The following is a 21,140-nucleotide window of genomic DNA, read 5'->3' as shown; positions in this document are numbered from 1 at the left end:
AAGTGCTGTGCCCCTGCCAGACGTACCTTCCCTCCTCTGGAGCCCCCAGCCCGGCACCCGCACAGCAGGCAGGTGGGGGTTGCTCACCCCAGTGGGCTCCTCCCCACAGACAGACGCACAGGCAGGAGGGGAGATGAATCAAAACACACCAAGCCTCAACACCTCTGGCTCCAAAATTTATTTATCTACAAATAAACAGCATTCGGAAGCACCGGGTCTGGAGGAATGTGGGGCACGCACACTCCCCTTGGTTAACAGAGAAGGCAGGAGCTTCCGCTGCTGCTCGAGTTGAATACAGAGTCACCCAGAGAACAGCAGAAAAACACTAATTCAAAACTACAATGGCAAGGACACAGAATTTACAAAAATATAAATAACCTATTCGTAACCTTAGAGAAAAATAACATCCACCATAAAAAATACCATGTACTCCCCTAGGGAAACCACAGCTAGAGAGATGTATTTCTTATGGTTTTTAAAAAGCACCAGAGACTGCACTGTTCAGTAACCCCAGTCGCAGGGGCTTTTCTCCCGAACACTTGCAGACGTTCTGAGAAGTGTGCCCAGAGCATTTAAACCAAGCTCCCTTCAGTTCTGCCTGTTTCTGTAAGAGCACAGCGAAGGCACAGTTTGCATAAGCACCTTGTTCAAGAAAAGCACCCAAGGATAACTTAATTGTCAGTTTTAATGAATGAACACTCCAGTAGGATCAAGTACATGCCTATTTTTAAGCCTACACTTAAGAGCTTTCCAGAACAGGGCTGGACTTAAACTTATCATATAAACTCCTCTGCAAATCAGACTTGCAAACAAGAGTGGTATCAGAAAAAACTGCTTGTAAAAGAAAAATTCTGCTGCACTAGTGTTCCATTGTTCAGTCCCAGCTAAAGTTTGCACAGATGTTGAATTATCTGGGGTTTTTTCTACTCTTTCTGAGCTGTGCCAGCTTGGCACGAACTTCCTGATGCTGCATCGCGAGATCCAGCACCGCGGGAATTCCCTTCTCTTACATTCCATGCAGTGTACTGAAAATACTATGAAAAAGCAAAAGTAAAGTATCAAATCCATTGGTTCCGAGGTAAAGAAATTCCCCACCCAGGGGCTGCTATCACTGCCCAAACTGCAGCATTGAGTCCTATTTTTCAGGCTTTCGTGGCCCCCTGACTCCTGAGCAGGGCTCACGGAAACCTGGCCAAAGGGGTCCCGGGGAGGGATTAAAGGCCACTTGCAGGAATTCTGGCCCATGTGAACACAGCTGAATTTGTCACCAAAGCTGGAAGGAAGGTGCCTGCTGCGGCACCAGCGAGGGTGGGGAGCAGCCCTCAGGTGGGAGCCGGGGAGCTCCGCTGATGAAAAGCCCTGTCCTGCAATGCTCTCGTGAGGGGCCGAGCCTCCCTGGAGCCCCAACCATGGTGACTTGCACCCAGACTATCTGAGAGGCTCTGTGTGGGACCCACGACAGTTAGAACACCTAAAACGTGGCTAAACCCACCCCTACCTGGTGCTGCCGAGTCCTGCCAGCCCAGCGGCACAGCAGGGGCTCGAGGCACAGCACCTGGACGGAGGAGCCGCACAAACCCACCCCACACATCACGTACGGTACGGCACAATCCCACCCCACGTGCCTCTCCCTCAGCTGTGGGGCAGAGGTTAAGGTTGGTCTGTGAATAATATCACTCAAACAGCTGAGAAAGAAGAGTTTACCTTAAAAACTATGAAGCAGATTTCTTTAAAGGGAGAAAAAAAACCCCAAACATTAAAATGTACCCCAGGCAGAGGGTGCATATCCTACCCATGGGTGACAATCTCATATTCAATGGCTTTGTCTTCACAGCCATTCCCACCCCTCCCCTGCTGCCGACGCTGTGGTGGGACAGGAGGAGGCTGGTCTGCCATCCTGCCTGCTGGCTGCAGCTCCCAGTCCCACTCACTGGGACACCAGTGACCCACAGAGACACGCGGGACCAGCCACCCAGACCGGTTCCAGTCCAGAGCCAGAGCTGTGAGCTGAGCCGCACGAGTGCTCTTACTCAGCTGTAGGTGAATTTATCTTAATTCCTGCTGGAAGTGACTAAGCGTGTCCACGGAGAGATTAAATATTTATTCGATTTTGTTAGGTGATTAATCCAAACGCTCCCTCCCTCCCACGGACAAACCTTAAATGAAGAACCCCGGCCCCACGCTGCGTTTGCTTTAGCAACACTTTCCTTGCCTGCTCTGTAACAGCCCAAGCACGCAACGAGAGCCTGACTAAGAGCCTAAAAACGGGCACACGGTCCAAAAGCTCCCGTCCTTCCAGGGCGAAGAGCAACAGAACGACCTTGACTTCGGAAGAAACAAAACAGCAGGGGAGAGAAAGTGTCACATCCAGCTGAAGCTGCCCATGCCTCCTTATCTCACCACATCCTGAGCGTGGTCAAGTCTTAACAGCATTTAATGGGGAAAGGGAAAAAGAACAGCAGCTATTAATACCCGTGTTTGGCGGATCCGAGCAAAGGGCTGCCTTCCCAGAAGGGTGCCCCCTGTTCCCAGCACTGCGGTCAGATAAAAGCCAGAACGAGTGAGCGCGGGGCGCCCGGGTGGGCAGCAGGGTAACAGTGCCGCTTGCTGGTGGCCAGCACGGCCGGGACCCCGGCATGGGGGACAGAGCAGAAAGCGCTCGCCAGACCCAGCTGTGGCATTAGGATCAAAGGAACAAAGCACCTGAGCGAGCGTCGCCGGCTCAGCCCTGGTGCTGCCGCCCAGGATCCCGGGACAAACTGGGGTGATGCCGGCTGTCCCCTAACGGCGCCTGGCGCTGGAGCCGCGGGCGGCTGACACAGCCCCAGTGCTGGCTCCTCTGCCCGTGACCTCAGCAGGAACGGCATCCGCGGCTGGGCGCCCCACAGCTCCCCGCGTGCCTGGCCGCCCCCGCATGCCTCGCCCTGCACACAGGCGCTCGCCCCCTACACCCACGCCAGGCTGCAGATCCCGCTGCATCCCCCAGCTCTGTCTGCTGGGCTGCCAGCAAACCCGGCACGGTGCCCCAGAGATTCCAAGGAACAGCCCCGACACCAGCAGCCACCAGCCTGGGGGCACCCGCACAGGGACGCTTGCAAGCTCTGACTAATCCTCGTGGAAGAAATCAAAGCAGAAGGGAGCCCCACTCCCCTGCAGCTGCTCTCAGAAATGAGAAGATCAAGCCATTTTTAGACAGAAAAAAAAAAAAAAGACAACTTTAAAACAAGCCTGTTCCATGATCAGCACAGGGACTGCACCGCTGTGCAGCCACGGTCACTGGCTCCAGCCTCCAGCTGCTCCCCAGATTACGGCAGTGAAGCAGCCCTGCTGCCCCGTGTCATGCGGGGCGCTGGCAAAGCCTGGGTGCCTGGAGGCAGAGGGGGGTCAGTGGACGCTCACCAGCAGCGGGGCCGGACCCTGGGGTGTGAGCCAGCACAGTCCCTGGGCTGGCAGCCACCGCGCTGTAAGAAGGACAGACATCAAGCCATCCCAGTCTGGACCAGTCCAAGACTCCTGCAGGAAAACTGCACTGCTTCACAAAGAGGAGAAGACGGGGAAGGTGCCAGGCAGTGGGGTGGCACAGGGAGATGGCAGGACAGAGATCGGGGCAGCAGCCATGGCCAAGTCCTCCGCCAAGGACCAACTCTGGTGCAGAGGGAGAAGAGCAAGCAAAATGTAAACTGGGAAAGTGGCAACTGGCACCTGGGAAAGCAGATCAAGGGCCAGATAAAGGATGGGAAAGCTGGAATGGGAGGGAGGTGATGGCTGGACCCTCAGGATAAGAGGGCAATTGCATGCAGAGACCGAGTCTGGTGGCCAACGGACCCCATGCCAACAGCACAGGGCTCACTGCACCCCAGAGGACTCTGACGCAGGTGGCACAGTGACTGATGGTGTCCCGCTGCCAGACAAGGTGACAACACAGCCAGAGAAAAACGGCCTCCAGAGGGGCCTGAGCAAACCCTCCCACATGGAGGCTGTGAGGAGGCTCGGCTGTGGCCTCTGGCACTCCCCAAGGAGGGATGCTGCCCCTCACATCCTTCTATTCCATGATGCAAAAACCATCTCCACGTACTCCCCATGTGCACAGCAGACAGATTATGCGACCGCAGGGCTGCTGGATCCTCTCCCGTACCAGTACGCAGTGCTTGGAGCTTCCTCCATGCCTTCCCTGTCCTCTCCTAGCGCTGGTGGCCCTGAGCTGGGCTAGGCGCGAAGTGGTCACAAAGCAAGAGCAGGGCATCGAACCGCTGGAGCTGCTGCAGAGCCTGGGCCAGCAACGGGACGGTGACAGCATCTCCTGAGTAGGTGAAGTGAGCGACAAGCTGCTCAAATCCAGAAATCCGTCCCAGCAACTGCGGCATGACCCCCAGCTCTAGCCCCACATGGCTGAAGTTCTTCACTCCGTTCAAGGAAGGGTCCAACAAGGAGGCGAGTGACCGCACCAAGGAGTGGGGCAGCTCTGCTACTGGCAGACCTGAGGCAGCAACACAACAAAGTGGGGTTAGAACCCAACCCATACAGCTGGAATGAAGATAAACAGAGCAGCTGAACTCCAGTCCCATCCCCTGCCGAGCAGGTGAAATGCCACCACTGCAGGTACCTCCTCCAACATTGCTTTCAGAGCTCAGCAACATGGAGCTGGCTCAGTCCTGGGGAGGCTGGTAACTGGTGACGATTGGACATCCACCCACCTCCCACTGCAGACCACTCCAGGGCAGCACTGCAGAAAACCTGCCCTGTGAACTCACACCAAAGGCCACAGAAATCACGTAAATCCCTATGACAACCTGCACCTCATGTAGCCATAGCGGGCTTCTGGAGAAGCTCCCTTCCAAGGACCTGCCTCTCTCTGCTACCTTAATACTCAGGGAGCAAAGATGAAGCTGGAAAAAAACACTTACCCTTCGCCATGCTGCTGATCTGAGTCACGAGGCTCTGGGCATCATCCACCTGGCAAAGCAAAGATTCCAAGGTTAGCAGCAGTGTGACGGGAACACCACCACCTGTCACCACTCCAGGGCTGTCAGAGGCTCAGAGGAACTGTGCTTCTCCTTCCAGCTCTATCATCCCATGGAACCAATGACCTCTTTGGGATGCTCCAGGGCCTCCCAGCTTCCATAAATGTCACCTGCAATAGGGCTACCAAAGGGGTTTCTCCGTCAGACCTTTTCGGAGCCCCAGTGGTGTCAGTCACCGTGTTCCTTATGAGCGCGGTAGAGAGGGAGGGGCAGTACCCTGACACCAGGTCCACTTCTGGAGAGTGGCAGGACAAGAACCTCTCACGAGCACGGCTGTTACAGGTATGTTCACTCATACAATTAATCGACTCTGGAATGTGTCCAGAGAAGAGCGACGAAACTGGTGAGGGGGCTGGAGAACAAGTCTTATGAGGAGTGGCTGAGGGAACTGGGAGCGTTTAGCCTGGAGAAGAGGAGGCTGAGGGGAGACCTCATTGCTCTCTACAACTACCTGAAAGGAGGTTGTGGAGAGGAGGGAGCTGGGCTCTTCTCCCAAGTGACAGGGGGCAGGACGAGAGGGAATGGCCTCAAGCTCCACCAGGGGAGGTTCAGGCTGGACATCAGGAAAAAATTTTTCACAGAAAGGGTCATTGGGCACTGGCAGAGGCTGCCCAGGGAGGGGGTTGAGTCACCTTCCCTGGAGGTGTTTAAAAGATGGGTGGATGAGGTGAATGGTTTAGTGATTGATAGGAGTGATTTGACTCGATGATCCAGTGGGTCCTTTCCAACCTAGTGATTCTATGATTCTGTGACTCTGGTCTTTTGGCTCTTCCCAGCCAACCCAGCAGGTCACTTTGACATGGCGGTTGGGTGATGCATCAGTAAACATGGCAAACTAGTTTCTGTAAGCACCAGTTCATCCCAGATATTAATGGACCTTAGTCTATATCCCCGACCCATCAATGAGCCCAGCACCCTATGCCTGAGCCTTAGACATCTGGCAGCGGTTCAGAGGAGCAATGAGGCTGGAGGAACTTACTGGCTGCTCCCTGCTTTCAGCAGTGGGATTTGGGAAGGTGGAAGGTCGTTGTCTGGCCCCCTCCCATCCTACTCCACCACTCTCTGCTGGGATCCTCTGTGTCGCCCGGTTTGCTGCCTCCTCTTGCCGCTCGCTGCCCACGAACTCTGCCTGGGTGGAGAACTTCTGGAGGTCCAGCTCAGTGCACTCGACCGGGGTGTGTGGCCACTTGTGCTGCATCTCGGAGGCGCAGGAGGAGAGGGGGGCCAGCGCCTCCACTGTGCCCGGCTGGCCCTGCCTGGGGTTAGACGGCGGCCGGACCCCGGCCAGGCAGTCGTGCCCCGAGGCCCGGATGAGGGGCTGGCTTTCCAGGACGCTCCTGCCCAGCTGGGCTTTGGACGCAGCAACAGCCGGCGGCAAGTCTGGCTCCAGCTGGAGAGAGGGTTGCTGCAGCCCCACGGCTTCGCCATCCGAGATGAACTGCACCACTTCCACAGGGCCTGGAACCAGAAACCAGCATGGCTCAGTGAAGCACTTCTCAGATCTGCCAGCCCTGCCCTTGAACCCACCAGCCCGGGGGCAGAGCCAGCCCTCTGTCCCTGCCCCGCGGCCGAGCAAAGCCGCTCCCCTGCTTTCCCACCAAGTTCTGAGAGGGGCTGATCCCTGCCCCAGTTGCAGGGAGGGCAGCAGCAGGCTGAGGGGCTGGGGACCCTGTGGCAGTTGAAGCTTCTGGCACCTTCTCACAGAAGCCACCCCTGCAGTTCCCCTGCTGCCAGAGCCTCACCACGCAAACCCGGTACAGCACCATGGGGGCTGCATGTGACCATTTCTGGTACAAAGTCTGCAAGTGATTAAGAGAGGTCCCAAACATCACGCTAGCGGGACTCGGACACTGTCCAGCTTCATCCTTCCTGCCCAAGGACATCTCAGCAGGCCCTAGGACTGTGCAAGCTGGAGTGCAGCACCACCCTCTCTGCCCCCAGAGGAAGGAAAGCGGTGGCAGCAGGTACCTTCTGCCTGCCTGTAGCAGGGGCTCAGGTTCTTCACACCCAGGCAGCAGGGACCAGACATCTGCTCCTCACACAGGAACCTGCTGGGTGCCGCTGTGGTCGGCAACATTGCTCGCTGGCCCGAGAAGTTCTGAGTCCTCAGGAAGACTTGGAGAATAGAGGAGAACCGGTCTGAGCAGAGGCTTGGCTCGCTTCCCCAGCATGTCCTCAGCCGTGTGGTATGTCTGCCGGCCAGGAGCCAGGAGCCAGCAGCTCCCTGGCAGGCCGCAGGATGCCAACACACCCCGACCCCAGCCACCAAACCCACTGGCCTCTTCCCACACCAGCCCTATGGTTCTGCCCTGGAAAGAGCCCCTCAGCCTCAGCCTGTCCCCAGGAGGAGAGGATCACCAGTTCTGACTATGAAATGTTGTTCTCCTCCTGGCTAGTTGCAGCCCTAAGGAGGAAGGAGGCTCCTCGTGTCCTCTGAGCAGGCAAAGCACAACAGAGGTCCTGTAGGTGTAATGAGCAGAGGAACGTTTGTGTCACTGTATGCTGTAAGGACAGCAACACTCCCGGCAATGCAAAACCCAGCGAGAATGGGGCCATGTGCACGTGTGAAGAGAAAGGGAAAAGGAAGAGAAGCCCTGCAGGCTTTGACTCACCTCGTTGGCACTGGCTCTTCCAAAATCGCTTGCAGTAGATGATGGAGAGTGCCAGGAGCACCAGTACAATGATGACCAGGGCACTGCTGGTGAGCGCAAGCAGGGCCGTGTCCTGCGGTGGCACGGTGGGGACGGCTACCTTCACCAGGTTTATTCTGGACCGACCTGTGAACACAAGACACTGGAGTGTAGCCCTGAGGCCTGGGACACGCTCTCTCTGCCTGTCCCCCTTTGCGTGTAGTGACCATGCCTCCTTCAGTGTCTGTGGGACAGCAGCTTGTGCCATAGCAATGAGGGGTGACCTCATTGCTCTCTACAACTACCTGAAAGGACGTTGTAGAGAGGAGGGTGCTGGCCTCTTCTCCCAAGTGACAGGGGACAGGACAAGAGGGAATGGCTTCAAGCTCCGCCAGGGGAGTTTTAGGCTAGACGTTAGGAAAAAATTCTTTACAGAAAGGGTCATTGGGCACTGGAACAGGCTGCCCAGGGAGGTGGTTGAGTCACCTTCCCTGGAGGCGTTTAAGGCACGGGTGGACGAGGTGCTGAGGGATATGGTTTAGTGTTTGGTAGGAACGGTTGGACTCGGTGATCCGGTGGGTCTCTTCCAACCTGGTTATTCTGTGATTCTGTGATAGCCCGTGGTGCAGGCTGGCTAGTGGAGCAGGGTGGGTGAAAGGATGGTGCACATGGGAGAAGGCACCTTTGACATAGCCATGATGACAGGAACCTGCCCCACCATGCCCTCGCACCCCTCCACCCCAGGGCTGGTGAGGGACAGCACCTACACTGAGGCTCGGAGGAGGGCGTCTGCTTGGTGCAGGGGATGCACTCCCAGTCCAGCTGGCCGCTGATCCGTGCCTTGCGGTAGAACCTGCCAACAGAGAGGGTCTCAGCAGAGCACGCCGCACGGTGAGCCTCCAGCCAGCTCCGGAGAGACAGCCGGTTTGTCTGCCCCACGGCAGGGCAGGGCGAGCTACCCCCTTGTGCAGAGGGACCCAAGGCAGCCCGTTTCTCCCTTGCTGGCTGAAGCTGCACTCATAGCTAACTCTGTCCTGTCTGTCACCACTTTGGCCAAGGAGCGACATCACTCCCATAGCCTCCCCACGCCGTATCCCCTTTAAGTAGGCAATAGAGACCGAGAGCTCCATGAGGGCACAGAAACACCCCAGCTGGCAACTGCGGCTGGGAAGAGGCCCATAAACCAGAGCCCAGATTCGTTCCTCTCTCATAAGCCACGCTGCTCACCAGCCTGTAGTCTGCAGCCTGTGGGCATTTCCCAGGCTGGCTGCATGCAGCATCATTCAGTCACCATTTAAACCATGGCCCAAGGCAGTCTGTCCTCTTTCTGGACCACCAGCTGATGTGGTCTATGGCCACTCATCTTACAATGCTTGGCCACCGTGGTGACCACAGGAACAACTCAGGCCTGGAAGGAGTTTTCCTCCACTGCTCATTCATGGGAGCCTTCAGGAACCCTCTTTGGAGCTACAAGGGGCCACCAAATGGGTCTAATTTCCATGTCACGAGAAGCATCCTTTAAGAAGTAGCCCTGGGTCACTACATTCTGGTTGGCCTCAGATACATCCCCCTCTGTCCATCCCGCCCAGCATGCTCCTGGGTGTAACCACAGCAGCTCCGCTTGAGCCAGGATCAGGCCCCACTCACCCTGGCAGGCACTCTCCACACACCGCGTTGGTCGTCGCCGTACAGTTGGACTTCTGGATGCGGTTTATGAGGGTGCAGACAAGGCAGGGCTTGCAGCCATGATGCCCCAAGCTGTCCTTGAACTTCCTGGGTGGGCAGGGGACACACTGCGCGTCCCCCCCGCTTCCATCACCGCAGTCCTGCAAGACACGAAGCCAGGTGCACAGCTGCAGCGAGGAGCCACTGCAGCTCCCAAAGCGGTAACAAGGGGATCGGCACCCTGTCTTTGGAACAAAGCATGGTGGAGCTCACGTGAAGAGTCCTCAGAACCCAACCTAGGGCTATGGACGGGGAGGAAACTTAGATTTCCACCAGGAAAAACAAAAGAGTGCAACCTGGGCAGCAATCTGAAATCCCTTCCCATCTACTTCCATCATCTTGCCCGCCTATCCAGGTTGACTGAATCTGCTCACTGCCCCTTCCCAACACACCAGGAGCTAAGATTATCCCTCCGAAGGAAGGCTGGCAGAGGATTCACATAGCACTCAGCGCCAGACGATTCCCAGCTGTTCCAGAGCAGCCCATTTACCTTGGAAAGCTCGTGCCCGGGCAGGCACTTTCTGCAGGGGATGCAGTTCCCACGCTCATCCAGGTACTCGTTCTCTTGGCAGACCATCGGGGCCGAGGGGGGCCGGGAGCCTGAGGAGAAGAGGAAGAGAAAGCAGATGTTACAGCCAGCCCTGACACTTTCAAGATGAGTGGCACGTCCTTTCTGGGGCAGAAGCTTTTGCTCTGGCCAGGATGGAGTCTGCATCACGGCCATCCCCGAGGCAGGAGGAGGCTGACGACTCCCAGCTCAGGGAGCGTTTCCCAGCCAGGCTGGGGACAAACAGCCTGGGTTTGCTGCCACATCGCAGCCTTCACAACAGAGCAAGGGAAATTTCATTTCCAGCATTAAGAAGATCCCCCGATTGCTCAGGTCACGGATCACAGGAGGTCAGAGCCAGCCTGGCTGTAGGTCTGGGTACCCCAGCCTGTCAGTGGAGAACTCAGTCCTGGCAGAGTCCCAGCTTTGGGATTCGGCAGCCCAGCTCCAGCCAGTGTGGCCGTGTTGGTCTGACACAGCAAACGTTGGTGAGCAGGACACACACCAGCAGCTCCACTGCACTGGCCCGGAACCACGCAGGCTGCCCAGGCTCTTGCTCCGCACATGTCCCAACTCAGTGCGGGCTCGCCCACAGCCATCTACGAGGAGCAGCAGAACAAGCCGCCAACTCCCCGGAAAACACCGTCTCGAGCTTTCCCTGGGTGAATTAATGGCTCGGGTGAATTAACAGCATAACTGCCCGGCCTCTGCAGAGCCACAGTTTGTACCTTTGGTGAGGGCAGCTCGCAGGGGAACAAGGGAACCCAGTCTCACCAAGAAGACGCAATCACAACTGAATAAAAACCACCCCCACGATTCCAATATTCATCTTGCTTTCCCCATAACCTTATGCAGCACACTAGGAGAGCAGCAGCATTCAGCCAGCCTTGGGAGCACAGCTCATCACCTTCACAACACTCACAGTCTAGGGAACACCTGAATATGTTCTTTTGAAGACCACCACACGGAACAGCGGAACAGCCTGAACCACCTGGGAAAACCTGGCATCTCAATGCGAGCCATCCTGCTCCACAGCCTCAGGAGGAGGAAGGGCTCGGTGGGACACTCACCCCCGCCAGGCTCTGGCAGCAGAAGGGGAATGGAGTGCGGGAGCCCCTTCCCCTAACGCCTGCATCATTCCCGGGCACCGCACACCGTGTCCCATGGCAGCATTCGGCCACAGGCCCTTTCTGTGCTCCTCTGCCTAATCCCCCACCACTCCCTTGCCGGCTGCCTTTTGGAAGCAGACACTTGGACGGCTCCCCAGGCTCTGAACGACTGAAATTCATCCGAGATGAAGTCTGCCCCGGACGAGCATAGAACGTGAGTCACCCCTCGCGCAGCTCCCATTAGCTGTTACAAGGAAAGGCAGCGCAAGCCAGCGAGGACCGGCGATGAGGAGCTAAGAGGGCTAAATTTATCTCGCAAGCATCTTGGGAGGGGCATGATCACAGCCTATAAATAGCGTAAAAATTACTGACACCATTGAATAAATAAAGGAGATTTGTCACCATCTCAGAAGGTGGCGAAGAGGGAGCCCAGTGCCAGTGCCCTGTGAGAAGCACAGGGTCCAGCGACAGCCTGAATGCAGTAGGAAAACCAAACGGGGAGCAGGTGACAGATGCTCTGGAGGGCTGGCACACTGAGAGCCCGCACCCCAGCTCCTGGCGAGCTCCAAGCCGGCAGCCCCTCAGCCCAGCGCAGCGGGGTCAGCACTGCTGATGCTCCAGTCTGGAGCCAGAGCTTCATTTAGGCTTTCACTAGACAAAAGAGCACAAGACATATGAAATGGAGTTGCAGGCAACAGAGAAGGAGCCAAGACACCAGTGTTTGAAGAGCAAGGGGACCAATTTGCAACTGCTCCCCAAAGTTCCACTGTAACACAAGAAGCCAGTACTAGTGAAAAAGAACCAAACCAAACCCCCGTCCCCGCAGTCTGTTTGGTGAAACCAAACCCATGGACACAACACGACCTCTTTCTCCCAGCCGTCTGTGGGCAGCCCGGGCTGCATCCCCCACAGCCCATCGCCCCAGACGAGGCGCGGCTCACATCGCTTTCCCAAACACAAAGTTACACGGGCAAAAGGGGCCCCGTGCCAGCACGACCCCACGGCGAGGAGCCCTGCCTGTGCAACGGTGTCGCTGCGGGGTGCGAGGAAACGGCGCCGCAAGCACATCAGCAAACTCTGAGGCGCAGAGCAGGCCTGTCGTTTCTCGAGCCACAATATAACGATAGATGGAATAAGCGTTTTGTTGAATATCTGGCATGAAATTCAGAGCTGCAGGATTTAGTGCTTCTTATTTTAACAATACCAGAGACAAGATGTATAACTTGCAAGTGGAGTGCGCATCCAAATCACAGAGCGCTGCCCTAGTAAAGCAGAGATTTCCAACAGCCTGGTAAGCTGCTAAAACAACCGGTCCTAATTACCTGAAAATAACAAACAAAAACAAACAACAACTGCTCCCATCCCTGTGGAAGCCCCACAGGATCTCGAGTGGCTGCCAGAGCCACAGGCTGCATTCGCCAGAGAGGATCGTCCACACCACAGAACAGTAACGCGCTTGTGCGTTGGAGGGGAGCAAGATACACTGCCAGCACTTTGAGATGCACGAAACCTCCTAACCTGAAAACATCATCATTTGTTAATGGGCTTTCCTGAGTGGGATGTCTGTCTGCACAAGGCAGGGGATGGCACTCATAGAATCATAGAATAACCAGGTTGGAAGAGACCCACTGGATCATCGAGTCCAACCATTCCTATCAAACACTAACCCATACCCCTTAGCACCTCGTCCACCTGTGCCTTAAACCCCTCCAGGGAAGGGGACTCAACCACCTCCCTGGGCAGCCTCTGCCAGTGCCCAATGACCCTTTCTGTGAATAATTTTTTCCTAATGTCCAGCCTGAACCTCCCCTGGTGGAGCTTGAGGCCATTCCCCCTCGTCCTGTCCCCTGTCCCTTGGAAGAAGAGCCCAGCTCCCTCCTCCCCGCAGTGTTGCTTAGAACAGCAGAACCACGAGCTGCTGAATGAGTTTCACTGCACGAGACAAAAAGTGTTTCAGCAAAGTTGCAGGGCGAGCTGCAGCTCCTTCACCTCCGAGACAGTCCCAGAACTTTGCATTTTTGTTGCTGTGAAAATGTAATTTTAAAAAAAGATTCGTCTACATGGGAATCTAAACTATTTCTCTTGTGTCCAGCTAATGGATTCCGGTAAGGAAAAGAGGTGAGGGAGTTAATAAGCAAAAGGGTTCAAAAGAATCGGCAGTGGAAGTATTAGTGCTGCTGGCTCTCCCTGTCTGCCCCTGACCCAGCAGGTACTGGAGCAGGGTGGGAGCTGGGCTGTCCCTGCCCCGGGTGCCCAGGACCCACCTGAGGGGCTCTGGCAGCTCCGCGCCAGCGGGACATCGCAAGGGGCTCCCGTCCCTCCGCCGGGCAGCGCGGCACAGCCAGGCAGGAACTACGCCTCAGATGGGACACTTGTATATATGGGAACGTAAAACTAGAGAGGCGAAATCCCAAATAAGAACTGCAGCGAAAAGGAGAGGGCGAAAAAGAAACATTATCTGTAAAGCACGACTGCGTGCCCGGCGTCGGGCTCAGCGCTGCCTCAGCCCCTGCCGCCAGGCTGCTCCGCTTGTCCAGACAGCATCCCCGCACCTCCCGTTTTGATGGGAATGGTTGGACTCGATGCCCCGGTGGGTCTTTTCCAACCTGGTGATTCTGTGATTCCCTGCGTGACAGACCCCGCAGCACACCCCGTAGGTGACGGCTGCTCCAAGAGGTGAACACAGGGGGGAAAAAGAATCTCAGTTTTTCCACGTGGCCTGGAAATCAGCAGGTTTTCCAGTAAATCTGGAAATTCTACTCATAAGATTGCCCTCTACTTGTTTAATTTGGAGCGGCTGGGGGTCTGCTGCAGGGGAGAGCACCCCGGGCTCCGTCAGGGGGTGTGCTGGGTGGGCTCGTGTCCCCTCACTGCCACAGCCCCCCGGCTGCCCCGGGACACCGAACCCAGACGGCACCCCCCGCCCTGCTGCTGTTCGCACCCAGCTTTGCCGACACCTACAATCCACCAGACCCAGGTCTACCCCTGACCAAACAAGCGCCCCCGGGGACCGTCGCTGCCCCCCGGGAGCAGGAGCCGGGCTGGTGGGCAGCCGAGGAGAGGAGACCCCGGGTCCTGCAGGGCGGCGACACCCCCCGGCACGCAGGTGACTCCAGCCCTGGGGCTCCGGGGCCGCGTTCCCTGCAGAGGTTTGAGAAATAACTCTAGGTCGGGACATTAACCGCTGGGTTTTGCCGGGTTCTCCCTCGGGCACCCGCACCGCCCCACCAGGCACCCCGAGCCAAACTCCCACGGCTCCGGCCGCCTCTCACAAGCGCTCGGATTTCGCCCAGAAACCCCGAACCGCCTCCCCCGCCCCTCCGAGCGCCCCGAGCTCCGCCGGAGCGGGGTCCCCGGCGCCCCCCGCCGCCCGCCCGCGGGAGAGCAGCGCGGGACGTGCCCGGGCACGCCTCGCCGGGACCCGCACCCGGCCGGGACCCGCTCCCCTGGAACCCCCAACCCCGGGACCCGCACCCCGGCCGGGACCCGCACCCCGACCGGGACCCCCAACCGCGGGACCCGCTCCCTGACCGGGACCCGCTCCCCGACCGGCTCCCCGGGACCGGCTCCCCGACCGGGACCCGCTCCCCTGGAACCCCCAACCCCGGGACCCGCACCCCGACCGGGACCCGCACCCCGACCGGCTCCCCGGGATCGGCCCCCCGACTGGGACCCCGGGACCCGCTCCCTCACCGGGACCCGCTCCCCGACCGGGACCCCGGGACCCCGGGACCCGCACCTCGACCGGGACCCTGGGACCGGCATCTCGACTGGGACCCGCACCCCTCACCTGGACCGGGATCCCGGGACCCGCACCCCGACCGAGACCCACTCCCCAACCGGCTGACCCGCTCCCCGACCGGCTCCCCGGGACCCGATCCCCGCACCCCGACCGGGACCCCGGGACCCGCACTCCGACCGGGACCCGCTCCCCTCACCTGGACCGGGACCCCGGGACCCGCACCCCGACCTGGAACCGCACCCCTACCAGGACCCTGGGACCGGCATCTCGACCGGGACTCGCACCCCTCACCTGGACCGGGACCCCGGCACCCGCACCCCGACTGGGACCCGCACCCCGACCGGCTCCCCGGGACCCGCACCCCTCACCTGGACCGGGACCCCGGGCCCCGCACCCCTGGTACCCCCAGCCCAGGCACCCGCACCCCGACCGGGACCCCGGGACCCGCACCCCGTCCGGCTCCCCGTGTCCCCCCGCAGGCTGCTCACCGCTGTCCCGGTGCCTGCGGAGCGGAGCGAAGCGGCGGGAGCTCCACGTGCAGCACGAGCCGCGCGCCCCGGCAGCGACCGACCCGCCTCCCGCCCCCATTGGCCGCGGACGCGGCCAATGGGGGCGGGAGGCGGGTCGGTCGCTGCCGGGGCGCGCTCCGAAACTGGGCATCCGAGGGGAATTTTTCACCCTGGGCAGCTCCAGACTAGGAGAAGTCTGTCTAGAAAGCTGCCTGGAGGAGAAGGACCTGGGGGTGTTGGATGAACAGGAGCCAGCAGGGGCCCAGGTGGCCGAGAAGGCCAAGGGCATCTTCTGAGCCAGCAGGCCCAGGGAGGTTCTTCTCCCTCTGGACTCGGCCCCGGTGAGGCCGCTCCTCGAATCCTGGGGTCAGTTCCGGGCCCCTCACCACAAGAAGGATGTTGAGGCTCTGGAGCGAGGCCAGAGAAGAGCGACGAAGCTGGGGAAGGGGCTGGAGAACAAGTCTGAGGGCCCTGGGGGTGTTTAGCCTGGAGAAGAGGAGGCTGAGGGGAGCCCTCATTGCTCTCTCCAACTACCTGAAAGGAGGTTGTAGAAAGGAAGGTGCTGGCCTCTTCTCCCAAGTGACAGGAGACAGGACAAGAGGGAATGGCCTCAAGCTCCGCCAGGGGAGATTTAGGCTGGACATTAGGAAAAAATTCTTCACAAAAAGGATCTCTGGGCAGTGTCAGAGGCTGCCCAGGGAGGGGGTTGAGTCACCTTCCCTGGAGGGGTTTAAGGCACGGGTGGACGAGGTGCTAAGGGACATGGGTTAGTGTTTGATAGGAATGGTTGGACTTGATGATCCAGTGGGTCTTTTCCAACCTAGTGATTCCGTGATGCTGTGAGTGCAGGACATCCAACAGATTTAGGTGTGTTTTGCAGGCTGCGGCCTTTGAGATGTTGGCTTCAGCCTACAGAAACGTGTCCTGAGGTGTTTGGTGTTGTGACTGTAATTACCCGATATGCTCGGGGTCACTTGATTTCCATTAGGTTGTAGCTACATGGCTTAGTTAACAGAAGTACTGTGTTATGAGCTAGTAAAATCATGATTTCTGAGTGGGGAATCTGTCGTACTATTTTTCCTGATGTACTGGAGTATTCACAACACCAGAGGGCACCAAGTCCCGGCAGGAATCTCTGGTGGGGGCCAGGCAGGCTGCAGTCCCCGCTCCCAGACGCACAGACAGGCAGACACACAGACGCCCACTCCCTCCACTGACACCGGCCATCACTTGCTCCACACGAAGCCGTCACACTCGTACCATCACCAGGACCCCCAGTGGTGTTCAAACCCAGCGCTGCACAGACACACACGTTCCTTGCTCGTGGGGTCCTTCTCACCAGCCAGCCCCAGATGAGTTGTGCTTTGCCTCACTCCATCGTTCACCCCTCTCCACACCACTGTTAAAAACCCCCTTTCTCCCACTGGGGCTTGCACCTTTTGTACAGCTAAACCCAGCCTAAATATCCTACCTTAAAATCAGCAGATGAGCCAAGAAGGGGGACTCATAGAGTCACAGAATCATGGGATGGTTTGGGCTGGAAGGGACCTCAAAGCCCATGCAGTTCCAACCCCCCTGCCACGGGCAGAGACACTTCCCACTGGATCGGGGGGCTCAAAGCCGCAAACCTTTCTGTCCCTTAGCTGGGGCAAACGCCTCAAACTGGCCCCTTTCCATGCCACATCAGGGAGGGCAGGTGAGACCTCTCAGGGATGACAGGAGAGACCAGATTGCCGTAGTGGACAGAGGATACCTGCCCCAGAGCAATGTGCAGGGAGCCCACTCCTTGCCTAAGAGCAGCATCCCCAACTCTTTTGCCTACATAAATCCTACTGGACTTAACGTGCTTGGGTTTTGTTCTATGCAGTTCTCTTCAAGCGGTCTTCCTTGAAGGAAAAAGGATAGGCCTATCCAGAGAGGTATTCCACTTTGTTTCACGTAACTAAAGCCATTATTTCCGCAAGGGAAGCAATCACGCGTGTGTGGGCAGTAACTGGTTTTGGTGGGGTTACTGGAGCCACTGGAGTCTCACAGTTCTCCCCTCCCCGCGGCAGCGGCTGCTCTGCTCCCGGCTCCCCTGCAGTAGCAGAGCTGCTAGAGCCAGGAGGCACTCGTCCACCACACTTCTTGTCTTCCCCCGGCTTCGTCTGTGCAAATGCTGTTCTGCAGAGCCGTGGCAGAGCTGCAGAGGGACCTGGAGGGCTTTGGCAGCAGGGAAGAGAACGAAAAGAAACTAAACTGAGAGTAAAAGGACAGGGAATGATTTTAGCTTTTTCGCATTCCCAAGTGGGAGGATGAAGAGCTCCGTGTCCCCTATTAAAAGCTGACATTTACTTAGAGACCACGCCAGATAAGGGCTGATTCCAGCTGTCGCTGCAAAGAAATTATGCAGAGGAGCCACATCTGCTGCGTCTCCTGACTATGTCTGGTGGGCATCACCAGGATACTCTTCACTAAGTAATGAAAAAAAGAAAAGCCCACGTTTCCCAGAGAAAGGGAGAATGCATGTAAAGTGTGAAGGCTCTGAAAACAACAGCCACCTAAGGAGGTCGGCAGCCTCGGTTGCTTAGGGAAGGGTCTCTGGCTGTAACCCACACCTATTGCCGTAAAGCCCTCTGGGAGGTCCGTGCTGCTCCCAGGGGACAGCAGCAACAGACTTCGCTCACAGGACTCTGAGCAGGACTGGAGCAAGGTTTCCAGAAATAAGACAAAGAACTTCAAGGCGCCTACAGTCACTAGGGGGCTGTGAGCAAGGGCTGCCTCTTGTCTGCTGGGCCAAGCTCCTACATCCCAACCAACAAGCAACAGCTTGACCTGCAGGGCTCTTTCTATGCTGGATGCCATGTGTGAGAGAGAAAGCCTGTAGTTATCTACTATAATCTCCATATTTATAGCCTTCATTTATGGCCGTGTTATTGTTTGGTGGCCTTTTTGTCTTTTTTTGGCAGTGACAGTGACTTTTCTGCTGTAATATAAATGAGAAGCCATGTCCATGAGCGTATTCCAGGTCATTCTCACAGTACAGTGGTCACAAACACTGGTCAGGCTGCCTGCCAGGACGTCTCCGCCAGCCTGCTGTGGGGCAGGCAGCTCCAGCTGGTATGTGGGGCTGCAAAAATAGGAAGCTGCTTAAAGATGAGCCTGGGCTATAATTTCTCTTGTTATATTCAAGGAGTGTGGATCTTCTTTGCAGGCTGGGTAGAAGCATGTGCAACAGGACTTAAAGCACACAGAGCTTCAAATATTTCTTGGCCCAGGCTGTTGGAGCTCCCAGGGAAGTTGCTTAGGAATCCAGGAATGCCACTCTAATTTGTTTCTTCCTAGGCTCATTTTCTTTTGGAAGGTAGAAGCAAATGAGATGGTTTTCTTTTCCTCCTGCCTCCAGCCTCTTCTCTGGCTCACTTCAGTTCGACTACTTTTGATACATCTTTTGTTTTGCCCACCTAATTGCAGACTTCAGCTTTTCCAAATTTCTTGGTTTTTTAGTGGAGGATGAAACATGTCCATGGACAAGCACAACCTCAAAGACTCCCCAGAGCAGGAGGACTTGCTCCAACGCAGCCCAGTAGAGCCTAGCAGGCAGCATGAGGTGTTAGGCAAATCTTGTAAGGTGCACAGGGGAGACTGACCCGAGACCCTCGTGCTCATCTAGTCTCTGGCAGCAGGGAAAGAGGCAACATTTTGGAGCTGCTTTTGTGACCTGGGACCCTGCTGCCGCAGAGGAAACGAGATGAGTCCATCTCTTCACTCATTACAGTTGGTTTTGTCCTTGACTTAGTTGATCTTTTTTGAAGCAAGTATCAAATAAAGCCACGGTGAAAACAAACTGCTGCAGATTTATTACTCCAGTTCTTAATTAAATTTGCCTTTTGTAGCTGCTCGCTCACATGCAACACACTCCTGACTCCATGGTGAGCCTAGAAGAAGGTAATAAATACAGCTTTGCTCTCCTGATGGGTAACTCTTCCTTCTGGCCTGGGGAAACATCACTCATTGTTTCTCTGCTGGAAGCAGGCAGGGAAGGGGGACCCAGCTGCCCACACCCCCAGTGAAGAGCCACAGGGTCTCTCATCTCAGGCAGCTGGTGACTATCCCTCAATTCTGACTCAGCTCCAGCTCAAGGATTTCCAGCCTAGTTCTACCTTTGGCAAGAAGCAACTCACGGCAGGGAATCGCTCTGTGGCACCTGCTCAGGCGATGGCTGTGTCCTTCTGCCCAGCAGCTGCCCTCCATGTACAACCCCCTGCCTAGAAAAGGCAGCACTGACTGGCGCCCTTGTCTAACGAGGAGCATTCCTGGGTCTCAACAGCCTGCCTTCCAACTCAAGGCAAAGCACAATTACGAGGTAGCTTCGAGGACACATGTAGAGCAGCTGTTGGTCCAGCATTTATTCTGGACTTCAGCTTTGCACATTTTTTACATGCATTCCAAGAAGGAAAACGGAGGGAGCCCAGAGCCAGGCTGCGCCCAGGGAGCGACCGACAGCAGTGCGTGCAGTGGGGAGAGGCAGAAGTGGGAGCACCTTCTTGTCAGTTCTTGAACAAGATCTGAAGCAGGCTCAGAATAAATGCCCCTAAGAAGCAGATAAGGAAGTGAGGGATTGCAAGGAAATGATTCTATGAAGTATATTCGTGCAGGGGACCTCCAGAGTACTTGTGCCTTGGAGCGGGATTTATGGCATGGATATTTTTGTGGACATATCTCCTCCATTTTGTGATTCCGGGCACAGTTCCACTCCCCATGGGACCTTGTCAGCATTCCTGGGAACTACAGCTATTTTCTGTGCAAGGAAATAATGCTGGAGGAGCTGGCTGGCCAGATGAGAAATAAGGCAATTATTTTTGGAGGATAATATGAGCTGGAGTTCATTCCACTTCTAAGGATACCCTGTCACCACAAACTAACCATTCACAAAACTGATTACCCACTTTTTCCAGAAATGTTCTTGAACACAAGTCTTAATGAGGTATTTTGGTTTAATAACCCCCAAATAATGACTCCCATGTTGAGAGTAATAAATTTTCTCATTGAAAATTAGTAGGATAATAAATGCAAATATGAATCCTGACAAGGAAATATTTTCAACAAAAATTTGGCAAAATATACTGTGAAACTATTCCAGTATGACACTGCAGACTGTTCTAAGGTAAACACTATCAAAGCCATTTCTATTTAAAATAAGATTTTTTCACTCAAAAAAAAGTGTGGAAAAGCAGCACCTGTTCCCCCCACAGTGCGCCGCTGGCTCAGGAGGCAACAGCTGAAACTCCACAGGGAGAGCAGCAGCGAGTGGCATTTCTCCCAGCATCCCGCCCTGCTGCAAGCAGCGTCCCAGACTCGATTCACCTGGAGAAGAATTTCCCATGTTGTCACTCCAGTGTCCGCTTACCCTCCCGGCTCAGGTCCAGGTTTCTTCACGGCACCTTAACCAGTGCCCGCGCGCCAGGCTCCAGCAGAGCCACCGCGTTATCCCAGTCCTGGAGCTCCGTGTGGCACAAGGACCAGAGCGCGGTGTGCGATGCTGTCTCGAAGGCCTCGACCATACCGCTCTCTGCAAAGGGCACCGTGCACATCCTGCACTGGCCACATTTGAATTTGTGTTGCCCAGGGAAAGCAGAGCAGAAAACTCCACCAAAACACGAGCAGGCTGGTCAGTATTGAGCAAACGTGCTGATGTGCGAGATCAGGCTGCTGTCTGCAGGCTTATTAACAGCAACACAGAGCGGCTGAGAGCATCTGGTAGCAGAGAGTCCTTCCAGGTCTGTCCCAGTTATTCTCCCGGCCAGCCAGGATTTCCATCACGCACAGGACCTTATCTATCCTAGGGTACTTGGTAGTTCATTTCCCATTTCAGCTG

General features: G+C 56.5%; 2 protein-coding genes across 4 annotated transcripts; one reads left to right on the top strand and one right to left on the bottom strand.

Annotated features, from left to right (window-relative positions):
• Positions 1 to 163: 163 nt before the first annotated feature.
• Positions 164 to 15,347, bottom strand: EDA2R (ectodysplasin A2 receptor). 3 transcript variants are annotated; one of them, XM_069867943.1, is made up of 9 exons: positions 15,263 to 15,347; positions 9,867 to 9,976; positions 9,299 to 9,477; positions 8,419 to 8,504; positions 7,634 to 7,798; positions 6,990 to 7,136; positions 6,001 to 6,479; positions 4,905 to 4,953; positions 164 to 4,477 (listed from the first exon to the last, which is right to left on the bottom strand). In XM_069867943.1, exons 2-9 carry the CDS (start codon positions 9,951 to 9,953, stop codon positions 4,182 to 4,184), a joined length of 1,488 nt encoding a protein of 495 aa, XP_069724044.1. In that variant the 5' UTR covers positions 9,954 to 9,976; positions 15,263 to 15,347; the 3' UTR covers positions 164 to 4,181. The 3 variants fall into 3 exon arrangements, with proteins under 3 accessions (XP_069724044.1, XP_069724045.1, XP_069724046.1); XM_069867944.1 differs by having other exon boundaries at positions 15,199 to 15,282; XM_069867945.1 differs by lacking the exon at positions 15,263 to 15,347 and adding an exon at positions 10,994 to 11,167.
• LOC138726352 (proline-rich protein 2-like) lies at positions 10,488 to 15,472 on the top strand. The gene is made up of 3 exons (XM_069868037.1): positions 10,488 to 10,585; positions 13,912 to 14,181; positions 14,326 to 15,472. Exons 1-3 carry the CDS (start codon positions 10,488 to 10,490, stop codon positions 15,470 to 15,472), a joined length of 1,515 nt encoding a protein of 504 aa, XP_069724138.1.
• The last annotated feature ends 5,668 nt before the right edge of the window (positions 15,473 to 21,140 follow it).

Source organism: Phaenicophaeus curvirostris, chromosome 13 (genome assembly GCF_032191515.1).
Source record: "Phaenicophaeus curvirostris isolate KB17595 chromosome 13, BPBGC_Pcur_1.0, whole genome shotgun sequence".
NCBI classification, from domain to species: domain Eukaryota; kingdom Metazoa; phylum Chordata; class Aves; order Cuculiformes; family Cuculidae; genus Phaenicophaeus; species Phaenicophaeus curvirostris.
The sequence above is the reverse complement of the archived record's forward strand: the minus strand, read 5'-3'. Positions and strand labels throughout refer to the sequence as shown.